Here is an 8,669-nt window from a genome sequence, read left to right on the forward strand (position 1 = left end):
GTGATATGGGTATGATCTAAGGAGAAAGAGAGTGAAAAAATACAAAAAAATGGAGAGAAACAGAAGGACACATTGACATTGGGTCTTGTTTTGAATGGTTGGATCATCGTTTGTAGCTAGTTTGTTTGTAATCATTGTTGAACAGTATCTCTAAAACTAGGTGTTTTTCAGTCCTTTTATCGGTCAAGTGTTGATCTCCTATATGTGAAAGTATCAGTGGGTAGTGAATCTTTGTATGATCGATTTGGGTTCTTTTTCTCTCATATTTTCATAATAAAAAAAGTTGACAAGGTGGACTCATTACAAGTCTCGTGATTTTTACCCTTCACATCAAAGTGGTTTTCAAGTATAAATCGTGTGTGTTATTTATTTTTAGTCTTTTAAAATTTTATGGTTTATCGCTGTCCATTATTAGTTGATTGTTTGGTGATAACTTGGTGATTTATTTGTGGTGTACGGGTGTTATTTGTTTTTAGTCTTCCAAAATTTTGGGTCCTATCAAGTTATTGCTAATTGATACTCATATTGGCTATATTCCAAAAATGTTTAATTCAAAAATACCACTGTTGAAGTCAGTTTCCAATTAAATCAGAAAAGAAAATATTCAAACTAACAAAATCGGAAAGATAACAAGAGATCGCTCCCAAATCTGGCAACTTGAAAATTTTGAAGAAGCCATTGCCTTCCTCGCTGGACCGGACCAAATGATTGTTTTATAAGTGAAGTAATCTGAGTTTCTTTAATTCACTATTAAGAAATAATCGACTTCTTTTGGCATCTTTTTATATATTTTTAGATTGGGAAGTTTTCTGAAAGCAACAATTTAACAGTTGTTCAACTGAATTGATTTAACTTTCAATTTTATTATTAATTAAATCATGTACTATGTAATCTGTGATAAAATTCATATCATGAAAAATATTGTTAAAATTGAATGGTATTCCTTACCTATGTAGTTGATAAATTGTTTTTTTAACGAATTATAGGTGGAAAACCCCTTCGATGTAAGAGTAAAAACTATGGGACTCCTCAACCCTTGTCAACTCCTAAAATTGAGGGGGAAAAAACCAAAATCAGTCCTACAAAGGTTCACTATCTACCAATACTTTCATACATAAAAAGATGAACACTTGAGATAGGATGAAAATCATCTAGTTTTACAGATTCTATTCGACAGCGATTACAAGCAAACCAAAGCTCCAAACAATGATTGAATCGTTCAAAACAAGATGCGTCCTGAACAAGATAACTAAATTTTAGCACGATTCAATGGTTCAAACTTTGGAAATCAACAACATCCGAACAACTGTCTTTCTCTTTGATTTTCTAGTTTTTTCACTCTTCTTCTCTTAGGCCATCCCCATATCACATAAAAGAAAATTTAGGGCTTTCAAAATGAACCAATATGAAAAATTAACTCCAATTGGACTCACAAAACACAAGTTTAAAATAAAATTTTGCTTGTGCAACAAGTGAGCTGGACATCCATAACACAAATATATTTATAAGCTATAGATTATTGCATGATAATAAAAAAAAAAAAACAAAAATGAAACCTAATTTTGATGGAACTTTTTGTAGTACGCCATTGATGGATTGTTGTTCGAGTAATTTGATAGACTGACTTAAGAAATTGGGTCAAAATATTATTTGACCTGGTTTTTCGAAATAAGTTTTTACAACTCTTTAAAATTCTCTCTTCCATCTTCTTCCTCTAGACCTCTTCCTAGTATTTCATCTCTGATAACGACATGGCAACCGTTGCAACGAGTGGAATTGTTTCTACAATTTTTCTTTTCCATATGCCAACTGAACTAATTACAGAGGGGAAGATAGAGAAAGTGGGAAAAAAGAGAGTTAAAAAATGAGAAAAAAAAAAGAGAGCATAATTGAGAAAGTAAGCTTGAACGAGAGAAAATAATTCGAAAAAGTCGGTTAAATTCTATTTTTCCAAATATTTGTAGACTATCTGTACAAATTTCCCTCTGTGTTCGGCCATTACTTAATGGGCTCCTCCCAATTGACCGAACTCAAGGAGATCCAAAACAATCTTCATTTGGGCTTTTAAGTGATGATCAGCCCAGGCCCAAATTTACATCTTAGGCCCACAAAGAAATTTTATATTCCACATTGTAATTTTATATCAGAAGGGAGAAGAATTAACATGATAACGCACTCCATTTGTGCAGTTTCTCTGCCCAGTTGCTCTTCTTCTCGTTCGATTCCGTTCCACCAAACGCATCTCCCAAGAAAGAATACATCTTTTGCTTCCATTTCCCTTATCAGAAATTGTTCTCAGTTCAATGATTTATGCGTACACTCTTTTACACCAACTCCAGCAACCAGTTGCGGCAAAAACCACAACCCCAACAACGCCGAGCCCGATCCGAGTCGAAACCAGAGGCTTTTTCAGCAGTTCTACTTGTCTTTCAACTCCAACAACGTCCCTGATAAAAACCCATCAACTAACAATCAGAAAGATCTGGGTCAAGAGGATCAGAACAGGGGCGTTAAAAAATCCAAGGGACTTTTCACAAACATGTGGTGGGTGAACCTGAAATCAGCAATAGGCCAGAGACTAAACATAGAAGGTATTGTTTCTTCTGCAGCTGTTATTACTAAGGACCGGCATTTGGCGCTTCCACATGTCGTTGTGCCTGATGTGAGGTACATTGATTGGGTTGAACTGCACAGGAGGGGATTCAAGGGCGTTGTATTTGATAAGGACAATACAATTACAGCTCCTTACTGTTTGACAATTTGGGCACCTCTTAAATCCTCACTTGAACAGTGTAAATCTGTCTTTGGCCACAATGTAGCGGTGTTCAGTAACTCTGCTGGTAATATAGACTAAATTCATTAGCAATGTGCTTACTTTAACAACATTAATAGTTTGTTTTCTATTTCTTTCAATGTGAATATTTACCTTGACTTAATCTGGTGCTATAGGGCTTTGTGAGTATGATCATGATGGTTCAAAAGCTAAAGCGCTCGAGGGGTCGATTGGAATTAAAGTTATAAGGCATAGTGAGTTTGAATTTTCCATCCTTAGTCCTACTTCTGTAACATATGCCTGCTCATGAAGAAATTTATAGCTGTTGCTGTAGACTAAAAAGCTTAGTGTGTAAACGCCATATTGCAAAACCACCAACTTTTAGCAGTAGAGAATTTGGACTTCGAGTTTTTGTCATCTCTTTCCATTTTATGGATGATAATTTGATATATCGTGCCAAAAATCTTTTGGTTTCTAAATAATGAACTAATGTTAGGGTCAATGCTAATAATGAATTCCACGATAAATATAGGCTATTGTATTACTTTTAATGCGTGTGGAAGGTTTTTGCTTTCTTTCTGCATAGTACATATAAAACATTGGTATGTATTTTGACCTAGGGGTGAAGAAACCTGCCGGTACAGCTGAAGAAATCGAGAAACACTTTGGTTTTACTTCTTCACAACTTATTATGGTAAGGATCAGCTGAACTGCTTGAATGCTTTGGTCTCTTGGGTTATTTATATAATTTAAAAGTGAAAATCCATCTTTTCTCAGGTTGGTGATCGACCATTCACTGATATGGTTTTCGGGAATCGTAATGGTTTTTTAACTATTTTAACTGAACCCTTGAGTGTTTCTGGGGAGACATTTGTTGTTAGGCAGGTTTGGTTTTCCTTCTCTATTTTTTCCTTATATTTTATTCAGTCTATGTACGCAATAAATGGATTGTATTGGTTGAAAGTCATACTTAATCTTTTTAGTACCTCAATTAAGTTTCTTTAATTGTTACTGTGTTATCATTGACACTCAAAAGTTGCTCTAAGAAGGTCATAAGCCAAGGTGGGATTGAAAATGGGGTGCTCAAGCGAAAGGGCTGTGGAAATATTGTCCCAACCTTTGATACCTACGTGTGTACTAGTAGTTTACACTGCATGGTCTGGGTCAGTTTAGGGATATTTTGTGGACTAACATGAAAATTCGGGTTGTTTAGTTCACCTACCCAAATAAACTGCATGCAACACTCAACACTACCCCTATGTTTTGGGATTGAGATGAGTTAGGTTATGGGGTTGGTGTAGAGATGTGGGACATTTGTTAACAATTTATGTTCCTTTATAGTTTTCGTCCTTTACTATATATATATATATATATATATTTCAAATTATTAGTTCTTGAGCCTTTCTAAGTAGTAAGCTAAAGTGTGTTGAAACCTAGCATCAGTAGTTTTGGCGATAGAGCCTTTGTATGTAGTAAATGTAAAGTGTGTTGTTTGGGAAGAGGCGCTTCTTGTGGCTCGGTGTGTGTGCTGATATGTTATGGAATATTGGGGGGAGAGAAATAATATAGTGTTTAGGGGTGTGGAAAGGGATCCGAGTAAAAGAGTAAAAGTTGACCCAGATTGATACAAACATTCACCTGACACATTCCAATCCTTGGTTTGTGTTGGGTTCAATTTTTCTGAGTTTCCAGTTTACTTGAACAGCCGTAATACTCACCTTTTGGCATTTGATGTATGGTCTTTGATAACCAAGAATAATCGATGTCCTAATATGACTTTTGTTCCTCTACTTTATCAGTGTGCATTCATTTTACTATACAGACCATTGGAAATGCTAATCCATTGCTCACTCAATTCTGTGATTTTTGGTGATCGCAGGTAAGGAAATTAGAAGTATTCCTCTTGAACTGTTGGCTTAAGCAAGGAGTAAGACCCATTAGTCATCGCCTATTGCCAGACACTAAACAGTGCATTAAAGATCTGTAACCTCTTTAGTATTTTTGAAAATTTTGCCCTGTAGATATTCATGAACGACTGAAAAGAAACATTCTTTTTGTCCACCATTCATTAGCTAATGGTATTAGCACCTGAGTTGAATATAATACATTGGTAAACCTTGTATTAGTGGATCGGCAACAATAATGAAATGTAGAAGGGTTTCTTATTATGACATCTTGATGTCTGCTTTTGGAAAGAATCACAATTATGTAAATTATATGTTCTGATATCTAGAGCTTTTACATCCTCTTCAGTTTCAAGGAAGTGCATCTTCTTTGTACATAATTAGATTATGTTGCTTCAAAGGGTGAGCTTTCCTTGAGGATGCCTTCTGTTAACCCACACTCAGAATCGAAATGCTGATTTGCTGATGAATGCAACTTCTTTATAACTTTTGTTTTTTTTGACATAGAGAGTGATGAGCTTACATTTGGTGATCATTGGGACAAACGTCTGATTTTAGAGAAATCTTCATTGGCATTCCTTGAGAAGGGACAGGCAGAGGATCCATTATGATTGGCTCATCTGGGTGAACTAAATTCCAATCATAACGAGTTACAACCAAGTGTATAAAGATGAGGATGTTCAATTTAGCCAGCTGGTAGCCTGCACAAGCTCTTGGCCCTCCTCCAAATGGAACATAGACATACTGGGAAACAGGTTCCTCAAATCTGCTTGGCTTGAAACTCAGTGGATCTTCAAAGTACTCTTCTTTGTAATGTGTTCCATATGTCGTCCACAAGACCTGCCACGCAACCAAAATGATTCGAGGTAAAACAATGGTCATTTCTGGACAAGAATTTGACTGCAGGGGTATAAACTGATGTAAAGAAGCAGCAAAAGAATTGATTGAAAATTTCACCTTCCATCCTTCGGGAATGAAAAATCTCTCATATTCAATATCTGAAATGGCTTTCCTGAAAGAACCAAATATAGGGGGAAACAGTCTAATGCTCTCACGAGCTACCTGCCAAGTATATTTCATCTTCTTTATATCTTCCATTGTCAAATTCTGGTTTGACCCCTTGCTTCTCGCAATGTCCGTTTGTTCTGTTTAGAAGTAAAAACAACTTAATTCCTATTCAAACCAGTGAAATGATGTTCTGGCAACCATCAGAATAGTCGTTTTTGGTTGAATCAAAATTGCCTTCTGATGAAAAGAATATTGAAATGACACTCAACTCATTGATTTATTTTTGTCATGAAAAGATATTTGTGGCTGGTAATTATTCCAAAAAGGGGTGCGGAAAGCGACATATTTGTTTTTATTTTAATAAAAAAGGGAATATCTACCGAATTGAACTGTTTGTGGTATTAGAATATAATTCAGAAGATTGAAGAATGAAAAGATTACCCTGGAGAAGAAGTGAGTAGCAGTTTGTGTGGTGAGCCAACATTTTGAAAGTCATGGCAATGGCAAAGGAGGTTGTATCATGAGCTGCAAAAACAAACAAAACAACATTGTCTATGACTTCCATTTCACTGATTTCCCCTCTTATCATTGCTCTCACCATTCTTGAAAGCAATGACCCACATTCTTCTTCTTCTTCTAGCTTTCCTTCAATTCTCCTCCTCTTCTCTCTCACCACTTCCCTTAGCATTTTCTCTATCTCCAACCTTGCTTTCTTGGCTCTTGAAAACCTTGTACCTGGAAACCTGGGTCGAGAATATTAACAAAAAATTAAGGTTCAGGTCTTTGATAACAATTTTATACTTTTTACCCATGTTATTCATGTTCCACCAATGTGTTAACCAATCAATCCAAATTTTAAAAATTAAAACATATGGGTCTCATTTGATAATCATTTGGTTTTTTGTGTTTTTGAAAATTAAGCCTTTTTTCTCCAATTTTTTTACAATGGTTTGGAACTTCCTTAAATAGAGTTGAATTCTAGCCAAATTTAAAAAACAAAAATAAGTTTTTAAAAACTACTTCTTTTGGTTTCTAAAATTGTCTTAGTTTTCAAAAATATTGGTAAAATATAGATAATAATGCAAAAAATTTAGAGGTGGAAGACATGTTTATAAACTTGATTTTCAAAAACTAAAAATAAAAAACCAAATAGTTACATAACACTGTAGTTTTCAAAACTTAGCTTTTGTTTTTAACATTTGACTAAGAATTCAAATATTTACATAATAAAAGTAAATACCATAGCAAGAAAATTGAGGAGAAACAAAGCATATGTTTAAAGCAGAAAACTCAAAAACCAAACCTTTATTAGATGGAACCTAAATTTATAATAATTCGTAACCTACCAAATAAAAACTTTTAGTTCAATAGTAATATAACATGTGATATCTCATCCAATATAACTCACAAACGATATTAGCTTCAATATAACCAATCAGCTTAATCTTGTAACAAACTACCTGATCGGTGGTGCAAAAACACCTTCCAAAACTCTCTCGAATGTCGTCAAGACACGTGGCTCCACTTTAATACCCATCAAACACTCGAACACTACGGTAAATGTCAATACTTTAGCCGAGTGAAAGAGACCAATTGTGTCACGACCAACCCATTTAGTATCCAAATAAACCCTAATTGTAGTGAACAATTTAGGCATCATAACTTCAAGACTCGAAGTAGAAAGACTTGCAGCAATAAGACTACGCACAAATCTGTGGCTTTCACCTTGCTTTTGCATAATACATTCTTCACCCATCAGCTGAACAGAGGCCGATGGCCATGAACTTACCACCAATTTAAACTCATTTGACAAGAAAAATCTATTGGCTTCAGCTCCATTTACAACCACTGTTGGAGATCCCATTAAGCTTGTTTTGAAGATTTTACCATATTTAGCAACTCGTGGCTCAACAAAGTCTTCAAACAATCTGTTTTTACTTTGGGCTCTGTAAAAAGCCATTGTTTCACCAATCCAAGGCAGACCCATTTGCCCAGGTGGTACATTTTTGCTTCTCTTCTTGCTTCTAATGACAAAAGCAATGGATATTATTAGCATTGCAGCGAAAAAAGAGAGCATTTTTATTGTCAATAGAAAGCAGCTAAATTTGTTTGAGCCTTATGTACTGAAGAATTTGAAAGAGAGAGAGATCACATTTTGATAGAAGAAGATTTGATTGGTGTAGAAAGTCAACTAATCAGCATTGCTGTTTGGTTTATGTTTAAATTAATAAATGGTCAAATTCTTTCGATTGAAGTTGACGAAGAAACATGACTTTCATAACCAATTAAGTTATCGTATAGCTAGAATCGTGGGGTTTGCATGTGCATATAGAATATAAAATATATAACTATTTTGAACTACACTCATTTTTTTGTATTTTATTTTAATTATATAGTAAAAAAAAAAAGTAAAAATATTGAGAAAAAAAGAAAAAAAAGTTTTTCATGTTATAAATTTGTGATTGAAAAAATGTGGATGACAAAAAGATGGGTACAATTCAGAATTACCTAACTTTTTCTTTCCTAATAAATTATGTATCTCTATTCTCCAAAATAAGAACATTTGATTGAGATATATAATTCTAACTCTAGACCATAGTCAATGGTTTGAATTTCCTCCTTAATTATTGTAGTGCTATGGTTGCCTAAAGTAAGGCTCAAGCCTACTGGCGGACCCAAGTCCAAAGAGAAACTAAAACCTGCATAAGGGTCTATGCATCCCAAAATGAAAAATCAAATTCTTGTATACCTAGTCGACTAATCGAGCATGTGGAATGTTATTAAAGAAGAAATGATTGAGTCGAGGTCGCTCTAGTACTCTGCAACCTCGAGGGCCATACTTATTCTGACACCGTTGATATCGCACATATCCCCAAGTGAGAGTTAGAAGCTAGGCCTTATAAATAATCTCATACCAATCGCCTCAAGGGGTAGACAATCTCTTTGTGCTTAGTTGCAATAAATATTTCATGTACTAATTTAGT

The 8,669-nt window shown here is 34.7% G+C and overlaps 2 protein-coding genes across 3 annotated transcripts; one reads left to right on the top strand and one right to left on the bottom strand.

Annotated features, from left to right (window-relative positions):
- Positions 1 to 2,154: 2,154 nt before the first annotated feature.
- LOC120078748 (phosphatidylglycerophosphate phosphatase 1, chloroplastic) lies at positions 2,155 to 4,944 on the top strand. Of its 2 annotated transcripts, none has more exons than XM_039033057.1 (5): positions 2,155 to 2,840; positions 2,950 to 3,027; positions 3,394 to 3,467; positions 3,551 to 3,658; positions 4,653 to 4,944. In XM_039033057.1, exons 1-5 carry the CDS (start codon positions 2,165 to 2,167, stop codon positions 4,758 to 4,760), a joined length of 1,044 nt encoding a protein of 347 aa, XP_038888985.1. In that variant the 5' UTR covers positions 2,155 to 2,164; the 3' UTR covers positions 4,761 to 4,944. The 2 variants fall into 2 exon arrangements, with proteins under 2 accessions (XP_038888985.1, XP_038888986.1); XM_039033058.1 differs by having other exon boundaries at positions 3,551 to 3,654.
- LOC120078747 (taxadiene 5-alpha hydroxylase) lies at positions 4,918 to 7,762 on the bottom strand. The gene is made up of 4 exons (XM_039033055.1): positions 7,146 to 7,762; positions 6,127 to 6,428; positions 5,635 to 5,822; positions 4,918 to 5,517 (listed from the first exon to the last, which is right to left on the bottom strand). Exons 1-4 carry the CDS (start codon positions 7,760 to 7,762, stop codon positions 5,197 to 5,199), a joined length of 1,428 nt encoding a protein of 475 aa, XP_038888983.1. The 3' UTR covers positions 4,918 to 5,196.
- Positions 7,763 to 8,669: the final 907 nt, after the last annotated feature.

The sequence above is a fragment of the Benincasa hispida genome, chromosome 5, assembly GCF_009727055.1.
Source record: "Benincasa hispida cultivar B227 chromosome 5, ASM972705v1, whole genome shotgun sequence".
Lineage (NCBI taxonomy): Eukaryota > Viridiplantae > Streptophyta > Magnoliopsida > Cucurbitales > Cucurbitaceae > Benincasa > Benincasa hispida.